This window comes from Panthera tigris, chromosome C1 (assembly GCF_018350195.1).
Source record: "Panthera tigris isolate Pti1 chromosome C1, P.tigris_Pti1_mat1.1, whole genome shotgun sequence".
NCBI lineage: Eukaryota > Metazoa > Chordata > Mammalia > Carnivora > Felidae > Panthera > Panthera tigris.
The window spans coordinates 172279453-172307121 of record NC_056667.1 but is presented as its reverse complement, the minus strand read 5'-3'; the positions used below and the strand labels follow the sequence as shown (position 1 = coordinate 172307121).

Below are 27669 nucleotides of genomic sequence, written 5' to 3'. Positions count from 1 at the left end.
TAATTCTTAGCATATTAGAAGAAAATGATCCATGGAGTGAGCCACCAATGTAGTTGGCTAATCTAGCTTGAATACAACTGAATGGGTGACAGCTGGTATAGTTATACATTGTCTCCACAAATTAACTGGCTTCTCACTCATGTTAATTCACAAAATTATGAAATGGATATAGTTACTACGGTCTTTACTTTCTTTCTTTTTAAGTCTTTATTTTCATTATCTATTCAATACTGAGTAAAATTTCAAGGATGAACATTCCTACTAATGCAATGGATTCTACTTCTTCTACACAGAACTTTTCTAAGTGAAATACACACAATATATACAATAATGCACAAACATGAAGTGATCTACACAATTAGTGTATTATACGCTACACTTTTTAAAATTTTTAAACTTTTTTTTCATTTTTGAGAGACGGGAGGGTGGGGGGGGGCAGAGAGGGAGACACAGAATCTGAAGCAGGCTCCAGACTCTGAGCTGTCAGCACAGAGCCTGACGCAGGGCTCGAACTCATAAACCATGAGATCACGACCTGAGTTGAAGTTGGACACTTAACCGACTGAGCCACCCAGGTGCCCTTATACACTGTACTTTTAAATTGAGGGGTCTCCATTACTCAAGTACTTTCAATGATGCATTCTTTGATACTACATTTCTATACATGCTACAGACAAATTTACTCAAAATGAATAATTATTAAATATGGAAACACCATAAAATTCTTAAAATATGTAGAGTAGTAAAGGTGGTAAGATGACCTTTGTCACTGAAATACAGATCCTTAAGACTAAGATAAAAAAAGAGATAATTTCAAGGATTCACAGGTAGAAATCTGCACATGTAGAATGAAACTGATGTATGTTCCTTTGAAAACATTAGTATTCCCTAGAGATTAACTACCAAAGAAATGGTAAATAGGATAAAAAGAGTGAGGGCTGATGAATCTCCTAGGTTAAGGAGAAAATGAGAAGTTGTTACATTTGGGAAAAGAATCTCATTTTATAGACTATAAGGAAATAAGTGCAAAGCCATAGTTCCCCTTCTGAGGAAGGCTTAACATTGTTAAGTTCTGAATGTTTAAACCACAAATCTTTTATTTATTTATTTTTTTTTTGAGAGACAGAGAGCACGAGTTGGGGAGGGGAGGTAGACAGAGGATCCAAAGTGGGCTCCACGCTGACAGCAGAGAACCCAAAGTGAGCCTGAACTCGTGAACCGTGAGATCATGACCTGAGCCAAAGTCAGAAGCTCAGCTGACTGAGCCACCCAGGAGTCCCATAAACCACAAACTTTTAAAATGAAGCTTCGTCGTATAACTGAAATTAGATTACAGAGATGTACTGTTAATCATGGGATACACATAACGATTTGTAAGAAAAAACTACTTAGTGCAAATGGGTTTGAAAAGAGGAGCCATTTTCACATTTACTGTACCAATATAAGGTAACTGTACTGTGAACAATACAAAACTCTACCTACTGGCCTCTGAAATATGTTATTTTAGAAGCGGATTTAATTTTGTACTTTTTCTCATATTAAAATACTTTTGCGTTCTCTGAACAGTTTTTATTGTATTTATAATGGAAGAAACCTAAGGGCAAGATAGATGAAGACCACCTTAGATTTAAGGAACTGTAGATATCAAAAATTGCCTCCACTGTAGCATCATCTCTTTGACTCACTTATTAAAGAAAATGTGGGTTTTCAAAATCATGTTTGCTGTAAAACAGTATTTATTTATTTAATGTTTATTTATTTATTTTGAGAGAAAGTGTGTGTGTGCATGCACGATCGGGGGTGGGGCAGAGAGCGAGAGAGGGAATCCTAAGCAGGCTCTGAGCTGTCAGAGCAAAGCCTGATGCAGCGCTTGATCTTGCTGAACTGTGAGATCATGAGATCATGACCTGAGCCAAAACCAAGAGTCCGTACACTTAGACTGAGCCACCCAGGTGCCCCAAGCTAGTAATACTTTATACCATATACATTAAACATACACACAAACGCCTTACAGTCTAAAGTAAATGGACCAAAGGTAGGGTCTAAGGTAAATATAATTATTCAGAAAAGTGTTAGATGGGTTCAAAAAAAAAAAAGATTGCTTGGGTTATAGCTTTAGAAAGATTTAAGCTCTTTGGATTATTTTGAAAATGTTTCATTATTAAAATAGTAATTACTAACATTTAAAACTTTTGTATAAAGAATGAAACAAATCTTTCATAGATAAAAACTTTAAAACTCAAGCAGTCTTTTTATATGCAGAGTATTTCAGTATACTTTCATTGCATATGGAAAATAAACTTGGCTCATGTTCTACATCTGAAAAGTGTCAGTACTAGTACTGAATTGATAGAAAGTCTATTTCATTATCAACTTTGATATCATTTGACAAGATTTATAATAATCTTTTCTTAGGTTTTACAATTAAGAAGCACTTTAACTGCTATAGGCAGATGAAGAAACTAAGATTCCGATTTAAAAATCATACAATTTATCTGAGGCAAATATGAGATTAGGGCTCAGGTCACCCGACATGTTAATACTATGTTATCTTGATAACTTTAAAACCCATTTATACTTGCAGATAACAAAAGCAGCACTGTATTAATATTTGAAAATAAAGTGACAGAAAGGTGTTAACTAGTACAAATCTGTCATTTGCAAATTATGTCCATTTAAAATGTATCACCCTTGGGGCGCCTGGGTGGTTCAACTTCGGCTCAGGTCATGATCTCATGGTTTGTGGGTGTGAGCCCTGCATAGGGACAACTCAGAGCCTGGACAGCTCAGAGCCTGGAACCTGCTTCAGATTCTGTGTCTCCCTGTCTCTCTGCTCCTCCCCCCACTCACACTCTGTCTCTCAAAAATAAACATCAAAAAAAATTATTTTAAAGTATCACCCTAATTTTTCATGGGAACTCAATGACAAAGACCCTCAGCTCAGTTTTTTGGTGGATTTGTTTACATGCTTTCATAGTAATCAAACTTCAGTATATACTACTGTAATATCAGCCATCTCCACAATGATGCTAAGCAGTTTTTAGTTCAACTGTAGGGTGATATTTAATTAGGCTGGTATCTATCAATTCAGGAAATTAGACTTTCCTGTAGCATTACCTACAGTCTCTTCTTAAGGCCAAATTCATAACAGTTTACTAAACTCATAGTAGTACTGTCAGTATTCTACACAAGTCCATATCCAGTTAAGAGAATCCTTAAATGTCTGTTCCTTCTGTGGTAACTATACGAGATAATATTTAATTAAAATCCTTAAGCTAGAGGTTTTAAGAAAATATTCATATAAAAACTTAAAAAAAAAAAGGACCATATTTGGATTTTAATGTATGATGGACTTTATTTACAACTTTATTGGCAAAAAAGAAGAGGGAAACATTTAAAACAGTTTAACACAGGGCATTGCAGCTGATTCTGTCAGGTTAAAGAAGTTTCCTTTTATATGTCCATCTAATTGTCCCAAGATATACAATACTGAATCTGCATATGCAGTTTCCTTTATGAAATACAGTGCTCATATTTTAAAGGCAGTCTTCAAAACATATAAATACAAAGAAAACGAAATCACTCATTAAAAACTGCATTAAATGAAAGGTATTTTAAATTTAAATTTATGTTGTTCTTATAATACATGCCCAATGAAAATCAAAAGCTGGAAAAGCAGTTACACTTCCTACTTGAATGGACAGTTACAACAATCATTTTCTGCAATGACCATTATATTTTCAATTTATCATGAACTACTCTGAACTTACTATGAGATGTAGCCAAAGTCAGAAGACAAGACGTAGGGAGAATATTCCTTTTTGGGAGGAGAGTAAGCCCTCCAGAATCAGCATGGGAAATAAACATCCTGTTGAAGAATTCTAGGTGGAAAAAAATTACTGTAGTCAATTTCAACTCATGCCGAGCTGGCTTAATTTTTTCAGACTTGTTTGGTGTCATTCTTCTAAATCAAGTGTGTTTAATTCTTCTTCTAGTTCATCCAAATCTTCCCCAGTAAAAAGATTTTCATCAACAGGAACAGCATCAATGGCTCCATTTTCCTGTCCCTCCCCTTCGTTGTCCTCTTCCAAATCACTTCTTTCACCATTTTCAGCCCTACCTCCGGAAGCTTCACTTAATTTGTTTTCTAAAAATAAATATTGAAATCAATAAGGCCCAGAAACAAAAAACACTATTCCATTAGCAATTGATAGTCACACACTTGATACTACATTTCTTTTCCTTTTTTCATGAAAGCCTTCCCTAAGATTACTCCACCAAGACCTGATCTTTCTTTTTCTAAGCTTATTTGTGACAATTACCTAGACCTAGTGTAAGGTATGTCTTGTACTATAGACATTTAACTGCTTAACAGTCTATACATTTGAGAACAAGATTTACCTTATACAATTTTGTTTCCTACCTGACCTAGCAATTAGGTTTTAAATGGTCAACTTCCACATATTTTATTTGAATAAATAATTATGGAATCAAAAAATGTTTTAAGCAGCTACTTAGCTTTTGGTTGGGGTAACAGTAGTTAAATCACACCAGTTGTAATGGTGCAAATACATGTGAATCCAAAAACATTTCATCCTGTCATCAAGCTGTGAAAAAAGAACCTAGACTAGGGCTATGCAGCTACTTTTCCTTACAGGCTCGAAAAGACTGAGAAAACAAAAATGCAGTCTTTTTGTGTTCGTGACACCAATATTTACACAAAGATAATTTTTAATAGCCTAATGTAGATTTTAGCTATTTCAAACATCTCTGATCACAAAAATCTTAGGGATTATAGCCTCGGAAGTTCTTACAATCATACCTACTGTCACCAAAGTCCTACTTGTAAAAGGAGCAAATCGGTCTCCATACTGGCATTAAGATAATATTGTCTTACAGCACTTGGATCTCAGGAAGGCAAGCCAGTTTTTCAAGTTATAACTTGTATTCCTTTATTGTAAAAATAAGTTTTAGTTTTGCTCTCTCAACCTTTGCCTTGATTAGTATTCTTCCTACCTTTTTCTCTCATACTAACCATGCTGAACTTTCACTTCTCTTCAAACTCTTCAGTCATGGCACTATTACATATGTGCTTATTTTTCTCCTCATTCCTCTTATCATCGCAGTCCTGATGAAAACTGGCACCCTGTTCCTACAACTTCTTCCCTAACAGCAACTGAAGAATTATTTCCAGTTCTCATCCTACTTGATTTTTCTGAAACTTCTTTCTTAATTTTCCTCTGTCCTTCTCAGTGTCTTTCCTAAGCTTTCCCTCTTTTGACTACTCCAGAACACTGAGATCTGCAGTGTGTTCTAGAATGTTCTCATATCATGAAATCCCAAACTGATTACCTACATCTCCAAACTCATTTCTGTCCCCTTCTAGTTTCAGTTAATGGCTTCAATATCCACCCAGTCACCCATTTCTACAGCTTCCACTATTCACTATTTCTATATACAGTCAAACCACACATTTATGTTGCCAGTCTGGTCCCTGCAGGCATCCAAGTTTGCCAGTGTGGTCTAAACTACCCCCTTCCCTCTTTAGACAGAATCCTAGTTCTTCAAATTACACACAAGTTAGCTTACTTACCATCCTTTTCTGAAGTATACGTGCTGAATCTTTCAAGACTGGCTACAGTAATACCTGTCTCATCTACATCTCTTGGGATATACAGGCTTAAATCTATGTCATTTACACTCACTGAATCATCAACCTTAAAAACACAGAAAAGAAAGTTGTTACTTAGGAGGACAGTTTTAATAAATTACTTGCCTTTTACCTCTGACATTTATCTTAGTGAAACAAAATTTTCACTAATGCCAAGTGAAAACAAATGATTGACAACTGTCAAAATTCATTCCTTTTTCTAAACTTGAGAAAAAGAAAAACAATGCCATATTTCAAGCTTCTTCCTCTGACATATAGAATATGATGTTTTTATTTTCAACTCAAAGACAGAAGTCAGAATTTTATACCATACCAAGAATGAATAGTCAGCTACGTTTGCCTATAACTAAATGATTCTGCAGTTGTCTCCTGCTTCCTACTCTGTACTTTCTTTTTCAGTATAAAATATTAGAAAACAAACAAATCTTTTTTTTCTTTTAGAGGGAAAATAAAACACATACTTTTTACAGCTAATACATACAGGTACTTAACTATACCAGTCACTGTTCTAATTTATTAAGAATTATAATTTTATTAATCCATTTAATTCTCACAAGTACCTTGCATGTCTCTATTATAGAAGAGTGTGGAGACCAATAGTATAGGTGATTTCTCAGGTTAGAGTCAGGATCTGAACCAATGTCCCAGCGTTGCTACTCTTAACCATGTTACTCTGTTACTTTCTATTGGCTCTCTCCATCAACATGAGCAGAAGTGCCAAAGCTTCCTCTTACCTCATCACCACCTGTTCCCTGGGTGTAACGGGTATCATCTGCTTCCTCATCATCATCATCAACCAGTTCAGGACGAAATTCAAACACTTCACGACCACTAATCTATTCAGGTACACAAACATATCGACTCAGGGCAAATTTCAAACATTTCTTGGTTACTGATTTCAGACATACACATGATTAAGTTACAATAAATTCTTGCATGGCACAGAAATTATAAAATGAAAGAAAGAATAAAGAATCTATTCGGGTGAGTTTGGGACATACCACTAATGCTTTCCCTGCTTTGAAGTCTGCTTTTCTTCTTTCCATATCTTGCTCAAGTTTATCAATCTTTTCTTGTCTTTTTCTTTTCTTCCATGCAAGAAAAGATTCTAGAGTGATTTTGGTAACATTTGGACCTAGGGCAGAACGCTGCAAAGAGAAAAGAGTTGTTTTTTATTCCCCACCAAATCACCTTTAATAGTATTTAAGAGTTTTCTCTTAATGCAAGTAAGTCTTTACCTGTGACTAAGACATCAAATTTAGAATAAATTGATTCATTTTCATTTTATGTAGCAATGAGCAAAACGAGTGTCCAGAGAGACATTTTTTTAATGTTTATTTTGAGAAACATTGTTTATTTTTTTTAACGTTTATTTTGAGAAAGCACAAGCATGCGTGCAGGCGAGGGAGGAACAAAGAGAGGAAGACAGAATCTCAAGAAGGCTCCATGCTGTAAACGCAGAGTCTGATGCAGGGCTCGATCTCACAAACTCTAAGATCACGACCTAAGCTGAAATCAAGAGCTGGATGCTCAGCCGACTGAGCCACCCAGGTGCCCCAGAAAAACAAACACTTCTATATGCAGTAAAATATATTATCCTGAGCTGGATTTCTTTTCAAAATTGAAAGTGAGGAAAACTTGTCAGGAGAAATTGTTTTAACATAAGTTAACTGATGAAAACAAAAAAATATGAAAAACACTATGACAATACCCAGGTTTCATTTGTGTTCCTCAGGAGATGAGGAAAAAAACTAAGCAAAAACATCATCTCCTCAGAGCCAATAATCAAGTAATAAATGTATGGAAAAATAATACTTGCTGACCATCTGCCAGGTATTTGGTACTGAATGCTTTATACACATATGCTACCACATTGATCCCCACAAATAAGCGAACAGAAAGAGATTGGAAATTTACCAAAGGTTAACAGCTAATATGTTGTAGAACTAGGATACAAACATTCTCAAATATACCTGACTCTATTATAGCATATTGCCTCCTGTGAGACACTAAACAATATGACCATTTTTATATATAATCCCAACCTTAGACATTTATACAACTTATTTAGGTTATCCAAAAGAAGGGAAAACTGGATATAATTTGAAATATCCAACCCTAAATCTAGAATTTCCAATAATCTCAACATTTTCCTGTCACTCCCAAAAGCCATATCTAACTCAGTAGCCGTGTCTACTATTTCATGGAGTAAACCTCTTTTGTGCTGAGCCAGAAATGAATAGCGGAAGATTCTCTTCAATGAGACATATTCCCCTCTATCAACAGAGTGAGTGCTTTGAGTCCAGGAATGATGAAAAAACATGAACTGAAAAACTGTAGAAGTTGTCTCCTTTAACACATTTGATTAGTAAAATAGCTAAAGAATAAGACATCAGGAAAAACATCTAAAACTTCAAGTTCAATCTGAATATTATTTTAATGAATATACTAGTATATCAATCTTACAGAAAGAATTTATTTGATAAGCCAATAGCATTAGAAGTTATTTTATAATCCCAAAATTAATGTCATGATGGGCTAACGATTATGGCTAGGTTTACATTTTAGACATACAAAAAAAACTAAATAAAAAGTAAGGCAACTTTGGGAAAAGGTCTCTTTCCCTTTCATAACATGCTAATGCCCCCAAGTGGTAAATATTATAATTTCCCAATAAATACTGCTTTAGTTTCATAGCATGAGAAAATTCTAGTTACCTCTCTTTCAATTAGATCTTCTAATGAAATTTCATCTTCTTTCTCTTCTTTTTTTTTATCTTTTTTCAATACAAATCCAGGAGGAAGTGCATGACGATACATGCAAATATCACCACCTCCAGGGCATACCCAAAACCAGCCGTATTTGTTGTTTTCAATAGCTTCAAGGAAATGCTTGCACACCTATAGACACAATAATATTCACAAGTAGTGGCTCAGCGTAGTCCATTTCCAAGGTAAATGCTGAAGTTTATGGAACAAGTACATTCTTATTCACATCCTTATGCTACTCACTTATGTACAGAGCACACTTTGTGCAGAAATGTACATATAATCTTAAAATTTTTAATACAATGGCAAACTCCCTTTAGAGAGGATTTACATAAAATTTTCAACACTGTTCCAAATTCTGAATTATACAAAAGGACATGTCTCAGTTTAGCCTTTGTAAATATACACCCAGTCTGATTTTTAAAGAAGTGAAAAAATATAAATGGTTATAAAAAACTAAAACCAATGATTTTGTTTTGGCTTGATCCTTCTTAAAAACTAATTACGTGCAATAATGATACATTATTTGAAATATCTGAAATTATAGGCATTTTCTCACATCTATGAAGAGAGAAAGGAAGCAAAGTACAAAAGGAACAACAAAGGATACAACTGCATTGAAGCCTCATGTAATAAACTTCAGAAATAAGAAAAACTGACTAACAATACTCTTTTCCCGAAAAAATACAACAGATATAAGTTAAACCAGTATTCAGAAATTTTCTAGCACACCACAGTTTTTCACCATAACCTCCCTACAGATAAATATGTGGACATGAATGGAAGGTCTGAGAAACAGGCACCGATTTTTAAAAGTACATTTCCTGGAATACTAGAGCCATTACCTACCCAAAGCTCATTTTGCAATTCATGTCACAATATTTTCAACCTTCTTGATTTAAAGTCTACCTACCACTAAAACAGAGTGTTTATCAATTCTCCTTCCATTCATTTTGCACAAAAAATAAGGAAAGAATTCTTATCTGAATATGTAATTGTATTCATCCATGTTTGATAGAAAGTAAAATCACCTCAAAAAATGGTATTTGAAGACTTTAGTCACATGGTTTTCAAAGGTTACTTTTGAATTAAGAATCTAATTTTATAGAACTTACACTTGTAAATTCCAAAAACAAAGCTTGATGCACTTTATCAAAAGATCCAATAATTTAAAAAATAATCCAGTAGAAAATGGCAGCAAATACCTTGCCACATAATTCTCCCTAATGATAAATATCACAGCAACTCAATTCAAGAAAAGGACATACTATTTGAGTTTTTGGTTTTTTCTTTTCCGCCTCACCGTGCTTCTTGTTCACTACTTCTTCCAGTTTTTTCTCATCCCAATTATCCATAGTATCTAAATAAAAAGAGATATGAAAACTAAATACTATAATTTTATCTACTGTTTCCAAAACATATTGCATTATCTCCTTAAACAGGAAAACTGTATCATAAGACTTATGACCTAACACATTTTCTTTAAATTATGCCATAGGTAGGAATAAACAGTGTTATGAAATTATCCACCAAAATCCTACGTAGTTTAGACAAGTAAGAAGGTGGTACTGGAAGAGAGGGTGAGAAAAATTCAAAATTCATTTAATCAAGGACATAATGCTATAAATTCAGACTTTATGGAAAACAATTTTATCTATCTATCCATCCATCCATCCATCCATCCATCCATCCATCCATCCATCCAAACACAGCCCTCATAAAGACCAAAATATTCTTCAAGTACTAAATATCTTGGTAACAACCAAAAGATAGTTTTAAGAAAAGGTCTTAAAAAAATACCTTTTTCAAGTTCTTCATCTCTTGCATCAATGTAAACACTTCGCTTCTCACACTTTCTCTCCAGAGTCAAGTCATGAGAGAACTTACATTTATCTCCTTTAGTACACTGTCCTTGCTTAAAAAATGCACACACCACAGACTTGGGATCTGCACCTATGTCAAATGGCACACGATATTTGTATTACAATCTGCCAGATCACAAAGTATAGCTTCTATCTGAGATATAATTACTGTTGGTGAACTGGTTATTTTTCTATTCACTGATGTGAGAGGAAAATGCCACTTACAAGTGACTGTTAAGACATTTCTTTAAAGTCCCTTCTACAGCATTTCATATCTGCATTTGTTTCTTTTATTCTTACCGTTCTTACTCTCACTTCCAGGGGTGGGAAACCAAACAAACTCCTACACATTCCATAGTCATTGTCTAGTTGGAGTCAATGAAGCAGAGGCAAAAGAGAAATATACACAGAGGTATACTGCCAAGAGTTCAGAACTTACAATTTATAGAACCATAGGTTTGCCTTGGCCACCACCAAAGAATGGATATTATAAATCAATTAGTGGACTGTCTAATCCTTAATTTTGCCTTAAGTGGGGGGCTAGTAGCTGGAGTTATAGTTGTACAATCACATAGCTGAGCAGATAAACAAAGGGCTCATAAAAAAGTCACTGATACAGATTTTGACAAAGGAAGGATCATTTCCATAGCAGACACACTGGCTTATAATCTGAAGAAAACAGACATTAAAACAAATTGACTTTTTTTTTTTAATTGAAGTATAGTTGATAACACAATGTTACATTAGTTTCAGGAGTACAACCCAGCGATTTGACAAGTCTGTATGCTATGCTCACCACAAGTATAGCTGCCATCTGTCACCATGCAACACTATTACAATACCACTGACTACACTCCCTATGTTGTACCTGTTATCTCCATGACTTATTCATTCCATAAGTGGAAGCCTGTACCTCCCACTCCCCTTCACCCTTTTGCCCATCGCCCCCCAGTCCCTCTCCCTCTAGCAACCATCAGTTTGTTCTCTGTAATTTATGGGTCTGTTTCTGCTATTTTTTTTTTTTGTGTCTGTGTATTCATAAAATAAATTAAGAGTTTTTAACCATGAATATTTGATTTGATATTATTGATATTGATATTTGATATTATTTGATAAAAATAATACCCTCACATTTAAAGTTTACCTTTACTTATTTTTTGAGCAGCAACTACAGGTTTGAACAGCTCATTTAGTTCTTGCAATTCTTTCTTCTTGTCATCTTTCTTCAACTTCTTTTCAGCTTCACTTTGTGCTACCTATAATATTCCCAGGTATAATATGTAATTTGATTTCATATAATAAAATTGTTTTCACTATACAATAGTACATTATAGCATCACTAACATAACAAAACATTCACACATGTACACGTACATAGTCCTTACCTCTTAGTATCAGTGTTACAATGGCTTTTCGGTATATATTAAATAGTGTGGTTAAACTTTTAAACGAAACTGCGAGATTTTATATCAGTTGACTTTTAAAAAAATTTATAAATGGTACCATGCCAAGTAAAAAGCATATTCAAAAGCTTACAGCAATAAGCATTTATTAAGCATTTGCTACATGCCCAGCTTTTTTAGTAAATGGTTCTCACCTGGGATTTTCTTCTTATGACAACCACCCACTCCCCAGAAACATGTGGGTGCGTTTTGAAGATCAGAAATGCCAACATTAGGAAATGCGCAGTCCCACACAATAAAGAACTGTACCACCCAAAATACCTACAGTACCCTTGTGGGAAAACACTGAGCTAGGTCAATGTGGGAGATTAAACAAAACAAATATGACATATGACACAGTCCCAGGCACACGATTTACATACCTAATATGATTAGAGGATTCATCCAAATATTTATATGTCAGGTCCTATGTTAGATGACAGGGAATACAAAGATGAAAAGATAAAGATGCTTATTTAAAGAAGCTCAGAATTTAGTGGGAAGACAGACATGTCAACAACTATAATATAATATGTGGTTCTCTGGGAACAAGGAATGCCTACCTACATGCCTATAAAAATCAGACTGAGCTAATACTTTATGGATGAATTCTTCTGATGAGCAAGGAAAGGAATGCAGAGAGAGCCAGCCAATGCAAAGATACAGGCACCAGAAGGAACAGGGTATGAGAAACATCAATGAAAAGTTTGGACTGTATCAGTAGGTGACAGGGAAAATTCAAAGGCTTAAAGTAAGTCAATGACATAATCAGACAGTGTTTTATAAAGATCACAATGGCAACTGTGTGAAAAGTGGACTAGAAGGAGCCAAAGAATGGCAAGGAAAATTAGGAGGCTAATGCAACTGCTGTAGGCAAGAAAACACAAGAGCTTAACATAGACATTAGTAGCAAGGATGCAGAAAAGATGAGAGAAGTGAGAGAGAGAGCTCTTAAAGAGGCAGAACTGACACTACTAAGTGACTGACTAGATATAAAATGTAAGCGAGAGGGCGGAGTCTAGAATTATCACATTTATGGTTAGTGCTGTTAAACGAGACAGGGAATACAAGAGGAACAGGTTTCAGGGTAGAAATTAGAGATGAGCTCAGTTTTAGACATACTGAGTACGAGATGCTTACAGAGCATCTGGATAGAGCTAATACTCAGAAGGCAAGTGGACATGGATCTTGGTATCTGGAGAGGGTCTGCTTTAAAATAAAAATTTTAGAAACAGCTTATAGATAATTAAAACTTTAGGGTGTATGAGATAGGACAGCATAAAGAAGTGACAAGGAAAAAAAAGTGACAAGAGCACAGTTCCCTGAAGAATACCAATATTAAATGAGGCAACAGAACCTTAAAAAGCCTACAAAAGGGTCCAAGAAACATCAAAGAAATAGATAGAAATCCAGCGCAAAGAAGTATTCATGGAAGAAGAAATTTTAGGAAGGGAATAACTAAATGCTAGGTTAAAGACATCCCAAATCCTGACTTTGATGATGTGATGGGATGTGTTTAAACAGAAAAATTGTAAACCATTTTTTAAAAAGAAAAAATTTAAGTCATTTTATCTTAATGAAAATATCTTTTGCTCACTAGGCACATGTCTAACATTTATGGGGCCTAGAGCAAGAGTACAACGGAGGCTTCATAAACCATTTTTGTAAGTTAGAATATTTGTAAGTTAGAAATCAAGCTAATGCTAAACAAAGTATGGTTTATACCTCTGTTTAAGAAATATACCTTGTGACCTGGAAGGACAGGTTCAAATTTAAAATGCTCAGGTTCCATGGAGTTCTACACTGGAGCATGGCAGTAAAGCAACAGTCAACGCCTTCCTCCTCCTCCTCTTCCCACCCTGAATTTCATCCCATCATGTGAGTGCATGAAGGTGGAAGGTATGGGGTAGGATATGGTGTGGATTCAGGCTCTGTCCACACTCCTAGCACACACCCTTCTTTTGTCATACATGTGTCACTGAAGTGAACACACACCCTACCTTTGACTACTTCAGGCATATTGGCAGCACAGGATACTCTAAGATAAACATGGGTAACGTGACCTCTGTAGGCCCTGAACTATTGTGGAGAGAGATGGTGCAAATTCCCTTGACCTCACTGACTCCTTGCTTGTGGGAGAGCTATGTCTGGAGGCAAAAGAGTAGGGTCATCCTCTGCAACACAAGGCCTACAGTAGGGTGCCTATTGCCTGGCTCTAACAGCAGGACTGCTGCTCATTTCACAGATAAAAGCCCAGGTACCCAAGAAATTATCAAAAAATATAATCCTGAATGTACTACGAATCCTAATTACCACCACCACGAATGCTATGACTTTCTCAGGTCTATGAAATATAAAATTACCAGTCAATATACTTCTCACAAGTGAAAATATGGAGAGCAGAATAGGATTGAAAAAAGGGATAAGGGAAGAAAAGTGAATTATTTCCACACACCTGTATTACACCAGAAGATTTATGTTATGTTCTCATTTAACCACCATAGGAACCTTACAAGGGTAAGTGCCCTTCCACTGTACACATTAAGACCAGTGTTGCTAAATAACTTGAGATCATATAACAAAGAAGATAGGGGAATTCATACCCAAATTGATCTGACTCCAAGATCTCAGCATGAATTTTTATTAAACCAGGCTACTAAATTAGCACCATGGAAGATTAATAGTTTTTGGCTGTGCCTCTATGTTGGAGGCACTAATTTAAAGAGATAATCTGAGTGACAGAAATTTGTTTCAGATTGGGATCACAAATATATATTCTGATATCACAGATGAAAAGAAAAGTATTTCCAAAAGTTAAGAAAAAGGACAGAGTGGTGAAAAAAGTACATTTTAAAAGTATAGATGCAGGTCTGTAAAATCTTAAATTCAAGAAAGTGAAAGATTTAAATAACTTGAAGAAAAGGGACTAACTTTTTTTGAATGCACTGCCAATAGATAAAATTATTTCAAAATCATATGGAAGAATAAATGCCTAAGGTAGCCAAGAAAAATATAAAAGGAGTAACATCTGGGGGAAAGGACTCCCTTTAATATCTAATAGAATATGTTAGAAGGCCACAAGAATCAAAATCAATGTGACACTAGTTTATGGACATATAATAAATAGAACATAAAAGAGAATCCAGAAATGGATCCTAACATATTTGAGACTTTACTATATGTCAATAGTAGTATCTCAATTCAGTGGTAAGTGATGCTGGTATGAGTGGCTATTCATTTGAAAGAAAATTAACTTTGTGACATAAAAATTTATGACAAATTATAGACTGTAAGAAAACATACATGATCTAGTAGTGCAGATTATTTAAAAAATCCAGACATATCTAACAATACAAAAAGTGAAAATTGTTGTATAGCAAATATAACAGAAACATCACAAATTATCTGTAATGCAGACATAAAGTGTCTCTCATAACTGACAAGAAAAAGACATCCAGAAAAGTAAAGGATATGAATAGACAAGTCAGAAAAGTACAAACCCAGACAGTCAACAACCATATGAAAAGATACTCAAACAAAACAAAAACATACCAAACCAAAACAAAAGATACTCAAACTCCTAGTAGTGAGGGAAACAAAATAAAAATGAGATCTCATTTTATACTTACCAGATTGGAAAACCTTAAAAAGAACTTTAGTATCTATAACTCATGTACTGAAAATGAAAATGTGAAGTATTACAATCTCTACAGAAAGGGACATAATTTATTAAATTAGAAATCCATTTCCTTTGGAAAAAAAAATGAAATCCATTTCCCTTGATCTAGAAATGTGTCACAGATAATTTACGCCACAGGAAAAAAAAGCACAAATGCCTATAAGAACACATGTACAAGGATACTTCTCGCAGAATTGTTCTTAGTGTCAAAACGCTGGAAACAAAGAGATCATTTATAAATAGCTGAAACAGATGGATATAGTACATCCACATCCTAGAACAGTACGCAGCCATTAGAATAAATTAGAGCTATATCAAAATGGCTTGGAGGAATATCTAAGAAGTATTGCTGAGTAACAAAGGGAAGATGCAGAAAAGTTTTAGAGGAGGATTACATTTTCAAATACAATTACCATGCCAAATACTTTTATCTGTAACAGACGCCTTATTACATTCATATGAAGAAAATGCAGAAATTTAAGTTATTTACCTGACGTGGATTTTGTTGACCAAACTTAACTTGGTGAGTGACAGCCTTGATAAATTTCTGTTGCTTTGCTCCTTTCTTATTCTTTAGACCAAAAGTTTTATCCTGAATGAAAAAGAGTACAGAAATAACTTAGCAATTTATATTATTTTTTATCTGTTTTTTTTCAGTCATATCTAAAAGTCATTCTTTCATTTAATTACTGGTAAGAAAACTATTCCTTCTTATGCTATATAGACATGCAAAACGCTAAAACATCAAGTCAAGGCAACATATGACCCAGGATTCTTTACAATTCAATACATACTTATCATTACTAAACCTGTTACTCTATGATGCTTTTTCCAAAGTCTGTTTCTGAATATAAATTCTGGATGTGCAGAATTGTGATACATGACAAGATGACCTACAGTCAAGTAAGTTTAGGAAAATGTTTGGTTAACAGTATTTTTAATTCTTAAGCGTACAATATCTTAGAGCCTTTACCAGAAGGGATATAGTTAGGAGCAATTCCACATCTTATTTTACCTCAGAATGCATTCTTCTCAGAGTATCCTATAGGATTGTGTAGTACTGAACACATTTTGGGAAATACTGCATAAGATACATTAAGTTCTGCACTGTTTTGTTCTGTTTTGGTAAGTTATCTTTTCAAAACAACTTTTTTTAAGTTTATTTTTAGTAATCTCTACACCCAATGTGGGGCTCAAACTAACAACCCCACAATCAAGAGCTGCATGCTGAGCCAGCCAGGAGACCTTCAAATCAGTTAAATTTATAGAACTCAAATTTCTGAAACGTACACATTCCTAGCTGTTGTTAATATGGAAATACTAAAATTGAGGTATACCTAACTAAAAGCGATACCTTATTTAAATTTGGAATATTAATATAGTAATTTGTGAAAGCTATTAATATGATAGCAGCTATCACATATGGAATGCTTATTATGTGCAATGCACTAATGATCTTTGGCTATCTACTCATAAGCATCTAGTACAAAAACATTCAGAAGCCACTCTACAAGTTTGAGTGTGTATTTGAGTAGGTATAAGCTAAGGAATGCCATGGAGTGCCAGAAACCACCAGAATCTTGGAAGACCCAAGAAAAGATGTTTTCCTAGAGCTTTGAGAGGGAGTATGACCCTGTTTACACCTTCATTTTAGACTTCTAGCTTCCACATCTGTGAGAAAATAAGTTTCTGTTGTTTTAAGTCACCCAGTTTGTGGCAATTTGTCACAGCAGCCCTAGGAAACTAATACAGGAGGCTTGCTGTGTGGGTTCCATCCTTAGATGAATGGGTGGCAAGGCTGTCAGGAAATCACCAAATACTGGTATCTGAAGTCTTTTTTTTTTAAATGGCTTTTCTGTTTCTCAGAAGGATCCCCTGCCTAGGAGTGCATTAAGCCTGACTAAAATCTTGAGAAGAGAGCAGGTGAGAGAGAGTGTCTCTTAGCTCATTTCACTGCACAGACTCCTTTCAGTCTCATATTTTAACCACCCCCACTCCTACTCTCCCCTCCACCTCCTTTGTGCCTAGAGTTCCAGAAACAGAGGCTTCTTGATTTATTCCACCCCTGATTTCTCATTGGGAAAATTATCTGGCTTAGTCTTTGTAGATAAGAACCATCAGCTACTTCTAAGACTTGTAACCCTCAGTTTCCAGCCTCTCATCTTCTGCATTAACCAGTGCCTCCCATTATTGAGTTTTTCCAGAATTCTGCAGAGCAAATCCACTTGGTTCTTAATGACACAATCCTAGGTGGCAGTCAGGCCTGAATGCTCTGTTCTACTGAGCCAGTTACCCACTTATCCATACACTACCAAACTTTGTAGGTTGAGGTTGAAATAGAAGTTTAATTTGTTTTAGTGTTTATTTTTTAGAGAGAGAGAGAGAGTGAGAAAGCGCATGCAAGTGGGGAAGGGGCAGAGAGAGAGAGGGAGACACAGGATCTCAAGCAGGCTCTACACTCAGGGCAGAGAGCCCGAAGCAGACCTGAACTCACAAGCCATGAGGATCGCGACCTGAGCCAAAGTTGAACACTTAAACAATTGAGCCACCCAGGTACCCCTAGATGTTTAATTTTAAAATGGAGTTTGCATTCTTTCTCATTCTCGGTTATGGGTGGGTTTGAAAAAGGAAGAAGAGGCAAAAAGGTCTTTACTTTTGAAAGGGACCTGAGACCCTCTGAGAGGAATTTAGTCTGAAATAAATGGGACTATTTTGAAGCCTTTATTTTGGTATTATTTCTGAGGAAAGGGACAAGATAATAGGAAGAAAGTATTATAGGTAAAGAATACCTATGTGGACAAGTTGGAAAAGAACAACAGTATTGATAGGATTAGTATGTGAAGACATTCCAACACAACATAACTTTGCAGAATCTCAGAATCAATAAAATAGATCAATGTTCTTAAGACTACAAGTTGAAGAGGGGTTTAGCTCTACAAAGTTCTCTTTTTATTCATTCATCACATCTATATCCATCCATATATCAAAATTTCACTTTCCCCTACTTAAATTTCTATTCTCGTGTTTTAATATCCCATATTACAAAATTCTACATGAATTTTCTATAACCTATGTATATATAAAAAAAAGATAGAAGGTGGGGAGCCTGAGTGGCTCAATCGGTTAAGTGTCCGACTTCGGCTCAGGTCATGATCTCACGGTTCTTGAGTTCAAGCCTCGCATTGGGCTCTGTGCTGACAGCTCGGAGCCTGGAGCCCGCTTCAGATTCTGTGTCTCCCTCTACCTGCTCTCCGCAGCTTGCACTCTGTCTCTTGCATTGTCGCAAAAATAAAAAACATTAAAAAAAATTCTTTTTTAAAAAGAAGGTACATACAAGCTGAAATTGAGTTTTTTTATGGCTGGTTTTCCTTGTTTTTAGGTAAGAAAATTTAACATTCAATTCAGTAAGAAGAAAAGATGGTCAAGTATAACGTGACATATGAAGAGAGGTGAGGACATACATCAACTAGTGTGAAATGCCATACTTTCCTTTCACAAAAAGTGAGCTCTCATGGGGGGCAGGGAAGATGGAAAACCCTAGATAAAAAGAAATCAGTATCAAAAGTGCAACAGCATCTACATATGCCTTGCCAGAGAAAAGCATAACTGGAGTTCAAACCATGCCCCAAACGTTAACGACAGAAAATGAACAAACTATGAATAAACAAGGCCAAATATCAAGGCAGATACTGACATATAAAGATTTAGGAAAGACAAAAGTCCTCTAAGGGGACTTGACCAGCTAGAAAGAAGTACTCATGACAACAGATTCTGGTGGAGGTATATAAGCTCCAGATCCCTGAAGAAAAACAGTTTTTCAGGTTTAATTACACTGCTTTAGCACATAATTAACCAGCCTAAAAGAGATAATGAATGAGTTGTGTTTTTAAAGTCTCTAATTAGGTTGGAGCTCAGAAATTATTTTCCACGGAGACAGGGGACACATCCATTTAGCATTCACGAAACCTAAACACCTCAATATTATTTTACTGAATCCTCTTAACGATTCTATGATGTACTATTATCTCACTCTGTAAATGTGGATACTGAAGCTCAGAAATCTTCAATAATTCTTCTTAAGTCAGACTGTATAGTGTGACGATTTATGAGCTCTGGAGTCAGACTGCCAAAGTTCTAATCTCAAACAAAACCGGGCAAATTACCTTCTTTGCCACAGTTTTCTTATTTATAAAGTGGGTCTCACTCTAACCTCTTAGGATTGTTATGAAAGTTAAAAGATTCACTACAAAGAAGTCGTATAGCACACTGGTTAACAGGACTCTGCAGCCAGACCTACAGGGTTGAAATCCTGGCTCTGCCAATGGCCAGTTTAGTAACCTTGGGCAAATTGCTTAATCTCTGTTCCTGTTTCCTCAATTATAAAAAGGGTAATAATACTTATCTTACTGAGAGAATTAAAGAAGCTGCATAAGTTTATCACTTGTAGATGGCTGTCTTCTCTCCTTTCTCCAACACATCGATAACTATGTCTGGCTCAGTAAGAGTTAACTATTAAGTGACACAGATGAAATGTGAACCAAGGTATATTTGACTCCAAGCAAAGTCTTTGTTCTTCCCACTGTGAAAAACTATTTCCCAGAGAAACCTAATTAGGTTATTGTGCAGGTTGGTACAAAAAAAGCTTTCTGAATACCACATTGTTGATCTGGGAAATCAACAACACCTAGTGAAAATAGAATGGTTAATAATCTGGAATACTTTAAAAGGACTTTCTCCCTTTTTCTTGAATTTAGGACAAACACTTACCTGAAGATTATCCTGGATTTGGGGGTCTGGGGGATATGAGACAGGAAGACTGGAGGTTACAATCAAATCCAAATCATGGTTAAAATAAAACAAATAGTCCTTACTGGATCAATAAGGCCCCAAAAGTTAGGTTATAAGGAAGGAACAGTGTGTGTAGGTGTCTGTGTGCGTGTTTCAGATTTGGGAAACTGAATACAAAGGAGTTTAGAAAACAGGTAGTATTTCTTAAAAAAGGATGGCTCCCTGAGGATCCACAGCCTTAACATTCAGTGAACTCCAGACTTCATTTAAAACTAACCTTTTCTGGGGCACCTGGGTGGCTCAGTTGGTTAAGCATCTGACTTTGGCTCAGGTCATGACTTCAAGGTTCATGGCTTTGAGTCCTGCATCGGGCTTTGTGCTAACAGCTCAGAGCCTGGAGCCTGCTTCAGATTCTGTGTCTCCCTCTCTCTGCTCCTCCCCTGCTCACACTCTGTGTGTCTCTCTCTCAAAAATAAATAAACATTAAAAAAAACTGAGCCTTCTTCCCTTTCCCACCTTATTATATATTCATGCTTCTTTTACAGCCAGCCTCCACTCCTTAAACAAGATATCTGAAAAAAGGAAGGGGTTGGGAAAGCAGGTCAATACTGACTAGTGCTCCAAGATAACTGTGGTCTACCTTTTGGGTCACTAGAGTAAGTAGAGGCTAGCACTGTTTTATTTCATTAATTGGTCACGTTCACCCACCGCACCCCCCCCCCCCACGTACTTACTGTCTAATGTATTTTTGTTGTCCATTTATACAAGAGATATTCTGCAGCTGGTTAATCTAGCTTCAAGTAATCAACAGTTGACTTGGACTTAAGTTTTTCATTGGCAACCAATCATTTCTCTTCCTCTATCCTTCACACATCTAGATCCCATCTCTATACGTGTCTTATTACTACTTCCTTGCTGCTACAAGTCCTTGGCTGGATGTCCTTTATTTACTTGTCCCAAACACAAAGATTATTTCTCTCTTTCCATAATCAAACCCTTTATTTCTCAAAGCTGACTTCAGTTTATTAAATGTTAGCTATAAGAAAGCAAATGCTATATGCCATTTGGGACAACTGCATGAACGTCTAACAGAACTATAACCTTTTCAATATACTCATTTCAGAAAAAAAATACCTATTAATCCAAATGAATTCATAAATTTTGGGAGGTTTAAAGAAGGAAAGAAAAAATGTAGGCAACAGAAAGAAATTATTTCAAGTGACAGAAAGTAAGCCCTGTACAGACTGTATAGGTCAGTCTGATTATTTCTCCTAACTAGTTCTTATTTATAATACTAATAAATAATAGTAGCTGCCATTTATTGGGTATGTATCATATGTCAGGTATTTTACATGTCATCTCATTTAACCCATGAATCATATAACTCTGTAATACAGAAATTCACTCCATTTTGCTGATGAGAGGTACATCAGTTTTAGCTCTGGATAATCAATTTTTATCCTTAACCCCATGCACTAACCATCAAGACATGCTAGGGCTTTAGCAAAGTTAAAAAAAAAAAAAAAGGCACCTATTATAGTATTTAACAAAAAGGAATATATTATTTCCTAACTAGGCTGGGTAACAGAATTTTCTCTATAAATCTAGTTTACAACAAATGATAAAACTTAACACTAATTCACAGTATTGTTGTACCTCTCGAGTGGTAGTAAATATCCATGCAACACACTTCCATCTGCAAAACCTTACATCCATTAAAATAAAAAAATTTTTAAAAAGGTGCTCATCATTTATGATAAATGGGAGTGGGGGGGACAGGCTAAGTTCACCACTCTGTTAGGGTATTTTTTTGTCAGTTAAAGAATGAAAGAATGCAACTGTCTTAATTTTGTTTTTTTCTTTGGCTAAGTCTTCATTAATGAAACTAAGGCTGCTTCCTCTTTACCTTAAGAATAACCTTGTACAAGATGAACAAAGCCATTATCGACATTCTTAGTCGATAAATACTATCAATGACTTTCATTCACAATTACTTAAAACAAAAATACTCCTACCAATTACAAATGAAACAAATAACTTCATAGAGTTAAAGCTCAATAATGCATGAGGTACTTTGTCAGGTAACATTTAATTTCTTATCTACAAGGAAATTTCACTTTGTATCATGTTAATTCATTTTCAGTAAAGAAAACTGACAAGTAAAATGTCATCCCTAAAATATCCTTGGTTTACACAGCACTGAACGCTAGCAGATCACCATTCCCAGGGATCCACTTAAGTGCCAGTAGTCCAGATTGTTCAAAACGATAATACTAGACACAGATGTGAAGATGACAGTCTGCCTTTAAAGTTCTGGCTATGTTGGGGCGCCTGGGTGGCTTGGTCGGTTAAGCGTCCGACTTCGGCTTAGGTCATGATCTCACGGTCCGTGAGTTCGAGCCCCGCGTCAGGCTCTGTGCGACAGCTCAGAGCCTGGAGCCTGCTTCCGATTCTGTGTCTCCCTCTCTCTCTGACCCTCCCCCATTCATGCTCTGTCCCTCTCTGTCTCAAAAATAAATAAACGTTAAAAAAAAATTTTAAATTAAAAAAATTAAAGTTCTGGCTGTGTTGCCTCCTCACAGTTCTAAATAGTACAAATTGGCAATTAGAATACAGGTTCTGCTTCAGAATTGGAACTTGGCCAAGATTACTAGAATTCTTTATAGGCAGGTTAAACCAGCAACGTTAAAAATTATGTGAAAAGAAACAAACACAAGTACTGATTAAGTTTATACTATGCAGCCCTGAGCGCTTTCATTGCTATTTTTCACGGCTGTAAATACCAAATATTAAAAATAGTAAACATTTATAAATAAACTTATCATTTCAAAACACCCAACAGGCATTTTGGTCGGGCTGTAGTAAAAAGTAACGATTCCACAAAGACTGTCCATTATTCCGGTACACCACACGCAGAAAAATGGTCATGTTTTTTTCCAATTACATCCAAAGCTCAGGAAGAACTACTTAAAACTCACTGATGGTTCACTCTCTTCAGAAACTCACTAGCAGTCGTTGGAAGGCAAATACAACACATTCAAGAACGTCAATAGTATTCTCTGCCATTAAAGAGCTATATAGGTTCAGTGCGCTAAATGAATATATATAATAAATTCAGATACGACACAACACAGCTAGTGACATTGAAACGTAATCTCTTCAAGCACTGTCGATGTAATTTACAACGTATATATCAAGAGCTATGTACAAATCGGTGGGCTGCGACCTTAAAGAAACCTACACTCTCTATGCAACTTGTACCAGTTTAGAAATGGATCGGAAAACCACGAAATGGTAATTTGTTGGCTCGAAAGAAGTAACTAGTACTCCTAAGTGTTAGGTAAAAAAACACAAAGCTCGTCCTGAGCCGGCCTGCTAGAAGGAGTCTAGCCCGACCCCATTCAGCGTACTTTTTAAAAACACAAGCCTAGAAACGTCTTCAATTTTAAGGACTGGAGAAGGACAAAATCCCTGAAGCGGGCACTGGAGTGGGGGTGCCCTCTTGAACCGGGGTCGGCGAAGGCGGGCGTGTGGGCGGAGAAGCAAAGCAAAGGCTGGGTGCGGGGGCGCCAGCAGCGTCACTATAGCGATGAGAGGTAGCGAGCTTCATCACGGGGCTGGAGAAGGGGCAGTGGGCTACACAGAGCCAAACAGAGGGACACGTCGCCCCGGAAGACGCGAGCAGGAGCCATGGAGCGGGGGACCAGGAGGCTGCTTCCCTGAGGGCTCGCAGCATGAGTGGGGGAGGGGGGGTGGGTACTCACTTCAATAATCTTCTCCTTCTTTTTCTGCTCCGCCTTTTTGCTGCCCCCGGCCTGAGCCTGTTTCTTGGGGGGCATTGCGGAGAGAGGTGGCACCGGCCAGACTTAAGCGCAGCTGGACACCGTCAGGGGATCTGGCCCCGCGGCAGGAGGAAGAGGACACGGGCCTCCGTCGCCGCCGCACCGCACGGAAAGCGAGGCGCTCACTCACCACAGAAATGCGGCCTTTGCGACAGGTCGGTGCCGCAGAGCATGGTGGGTAGCGAAGAGCGGAGCCCGGAAGTGGAGCTGCGCGTGCGCTTGTGCCGCGGCAGGCCTGGAGGGGGCAGGGAAGGGACGTGGGAAAATGACTTGGCGTCACTTGTGATGTCGCTCATCCACCTGGCTCTCTAGGTTGTGGCAGGCCTCAGGATCAGTGGGGCGAGCTGGTTGGTGCCGGCTGCGCTTGGGTCCTTCCTTCGCGTTCTGTTTCCCTGAAGTTGGGAGATTCTTTTATCCTGCTTGCTCGTTTAATGGTCGCCCTTACTGTCTCTATCCTGAATGATCACCGAGCAGCCACCAAAACTCAGGTCCCAAACTATGCAGTTACTTTCTTCTCGTGCACAGATGGAATAGGGCCAGTCGGCTGGCGAGCACAGCATGCTTCAGGTTCCTGTGAAGGTTTATAAAGAAATGAAAAAGTTTTATTTGAAGGGCGCCAGGAGTAACCTCCCAGAGAAGGGGAACTTGAAATCTTTTGATGTCCAATACTTATCAAGTTATTTTCAGATTTTAGGAAAGTGCCTAGATGAAACCTAAAAACCCAAATTTAATGTGAAATTAACCAAACGTAGTTTGTGTGTGAAGAGCACATCTCAACAGCTTTCATGAAGTGCTTGAAAGTCTGGGAACTACTGGGAACACTGCACACATTATTTTATTTAGTTATTACAAGGACTTTGAGGTAGGAATTGTTACTATTTGCATTTTATAGATGAAGTACAGAAAGGAAGGCACATGCCCAAGGTCATAGTAAAGGCTGAGACAGGGATTTAAACTCTGAAGTCTAAATTCCTATCGCTAACATAACAAAAGTGGTCTTGTTTGAAAAAATACTTGAATGAGTGATTGGTGCCCATTAATATTTATATAAACCAAAATGCTATTTTTTAAAAAATATATGCTTGGCTGTTACTGTTCCATGATTATTAAACTGTTTTTGTTAGGAAGTATTGTCGTGCCCGGAGTCATCTTTATAGATAAAGGTTTTAAATCTCTTTGTGGTGCCTGGGTGGCTCAGTCGGTTAAGCGTCCAAGTTGAGCTCAAGTCATGTTCCCACTGTTGGGGTTGGTCTATGGGTGAGTTCCAGCCCTGCATCATGCTCTCTGCTGTCCACGCAGAGCCCACTTCAGATCCATTGTCTCCCTCTCTCTCTGCTCCTCCCCTGCTCTTGCTCACGAGTGCACTCTCTCTCTCAAAACTAAAACTAAAGCATTAAAAAATTAAAATCTTTTTCATTAATTTCCATAAGAAGAGAACTAGGAATCTCCTTACTTAGTGCAATTGATTATTTGAATAGTAGCTTTCTATGTTAAGATAGATAATGTTGAAGTGTGTATATACAGAGCTTCCTGAACTTACGGTTATGTCCTGATAAACCCATGGTAAGTTGAAAATATCGTCTAAGTTGAAATGCACATAATGTATTTAATCTCCTGATCATTATAGCTTAGCCTAGCCTACCTTAAACGTGCTCAGGGCACTTACATTAGCTTACAGTTGGGCAAAATCATCTAATACAAAGCCTATTTTACAATAAAGTATTGAATAGCTCATGCGATCTATTGAATGTTGTACTGAAAGCATAAAAACAGAATGGCGTGATCATGTGGCTGACCAGGAGCTGTGGCTGCTGCTTCTGCCTAGCTTCAGAAGAGAGTATCTTATCACATAAACGCCTGGGAAAAGATCAAAACTGAAAATTTGAAGTATGGTTTCTGCTGAATGCATATCAGTCTTGTATCATTGTAAAGTCAAAAAATTGTAAGTGAAACCATCATAAGTTGGGGACTGTCTGTGTATACACTCATGAAATTTACTTCATCTGGTCTCCTGTCTCAGGTTGATGGACTATGCTGTCTTTTACTTACTTATTTACTTCCTTGTTTATCTTTTGTTCTTGTAGTTGTTCTTAGAGCACAGAGGGACCCAGCCTGCTTCCCCCTTTATTCAGTGTTATAATCAGTTTGATTCTTTGGAGATCCTCTCCTTTAAGACTTCCTGTAGGGGTAGAATGTAGTTGCCTTAATTTATTCTTTTTTTTTTTTTTTAGTGCTTTCAAAGATACACTTTGGGTCCTTTGTATTTTGAAGAATTTTTTACTGGCAATCATGAAACTAATTAATAATAATAAGTAACAAGTATAGGGAAAATACAAAGAATCTAGAATCTCAAATTATAACAGTCGCCCCAGGCTCATAATTCTGTTTTTTTTTTTTAAATGTTTATTATTTTAGAGAGACAGACAGAGCATGAGCAGGGGAGGGGCAGAGAGAGAGGGAGACACAGAATCTGAAGCAGGCTCTAGGCTCTGAGCTGTCAGCACAGAGCCCAATGCAGGGCTCAAACCCATGAACTGTGAGATCTTGACCTGAGCCGCAGTCGGACCCATAACCAACAGAGCCATCCAGGCGCCCCCAGGCTCATAATTCTTATTATACCTTCTGCCTATAGCCTTTGCTTTTGTTTCTGCCCTGAAGTTGTGATATGTAGAGAAAAAAGATCCTTCCTGGCCTCAGGTGGAAATATATACATTTCTAAATGTGGTATCTTCTCTGATAGTTCTCTCCCTCTCATAGTTATTTCTTCATAGATTAGAAATAAGTCTCAGTCATTGAATTCACTATTTTCTGAAATAAGGTAATTCTTGTTTGCGGTCTCTAATAGAAAATGGCAATAGGAGTAGGGATTCTAGACCTTCTACTCTACTTCTTCATAATTCAAAGTGAACTTCCACTAAATGAAGTTTAATGTTGTAGTCTGGGGTTACAAATTCAAATGCCCAGAAGGCAGGGATATAAACTTGGGTGTCAAGATGAGTGAAATACATTAGGGAATAGTGGGACCAGGACCAAACCTGAAGTAAATGCCCACCATAAAAGCTCAAAAAAAAAAAAAAAAAAAAAAAGATGCAAGAAATGTCTGGCTGATTTGAGGGACAGGCTGCGAATTTACTGCCTTGGATATCATTCCCAAAACTGCATCTTTAGAAGACATCAGAATGTATTTTTCAAACCTGAGTCACTAGGCTCTAGGAGATTTGGTATTGAAGTAGAATTTTTTTTTTCTTTTTTTTTTTTTTGCTACCCAACATCCAAAGGTCCTTTCTGACCATAGTTGATATACTTGAAAATTGCTGAGAGAGGGGGCGCCTGGGTGGCTTGGTCGGTTGGGCGTCCGACTTCGGCTCAGGTCATGATCTCACATGTGCTGACAGCTCAGAGCCTGGAGCCTGTTTCGGATTCTGTGTCTCCCTCTCTCTCTGCCCCTCCCCTGTTCATGCTCAGTCTCTCTCTGTCTCAAAAATAGATAAACGTTTAAAAAAAAAATTAAAAAAAAAGAAAATTGCTGAGAGAGTAGTCGATCTTAAAAGGTCTCTCACATACAAAAGAAGTAACTATGTGAGGTGAATGTGAGGTGAGATGAATGTGTTAACTAA

At 36.8% G+C, this 27669-nt stretch overlaps 1 protein-coding gene across 4 annotated transcripts in view; it reads right to left on the bottom strand.

The window, feature by feature from the left end:
* Window positions 1-24175, bottom strand: part of ZC3H15 (zinc finger CCCH-type containing 15) — a 49534-nt gene extending 25359 nt beyond the window's left edge. For 3 of the 4 annotated variants that reach the window (XR_006220848.1, XR_006220847.1, XR_006220846.1), the window contains exons 1-10: window positions 23975-24175; window positions 15913-16014; window positions 11446-11557; window positions 10240-10392; window positions 9708-9799; window positions 8389-8571; window positions 6673-6819; window positions 6406-6507; window positions 5594-5717; window positions 3771-4147 (exon numbers count right to left, since the gene is read on the bottom strand). Coding sequence is in view for 1 of the 4 variants with exons in the window: in XM_007083869.3 (XP_007083931.1) it covers window positions 3957-4147; window positions 5594-5717; window positions 6406-6507; window positions 6673-6819; window positions 8389-8571; window positions 9708-9799; window positions 10240-10392; window positions 11446-11557; window positions 15913-16014; window positions 23975-24049 (1281 nt within the window). In the remaining 3 variants the exon portion in view is untranslated. Of the gene's footprint in view, window positions 1-3329; window positions 4148-5593; window positions 5718-6405; window positions 6508-6672; window positions 6820-8388; window positions 8572-9707; window positions 9800-10239; window positions 10393-11445; window positions 11558-15912; window positions 16015-23974 lie in introns of those variants that run through there. The other variant, XM_007083869.3, reaches the window with a different exon arrangement.
* Window positions 24176-27669: the final 3494 nt, after the last annotated feature.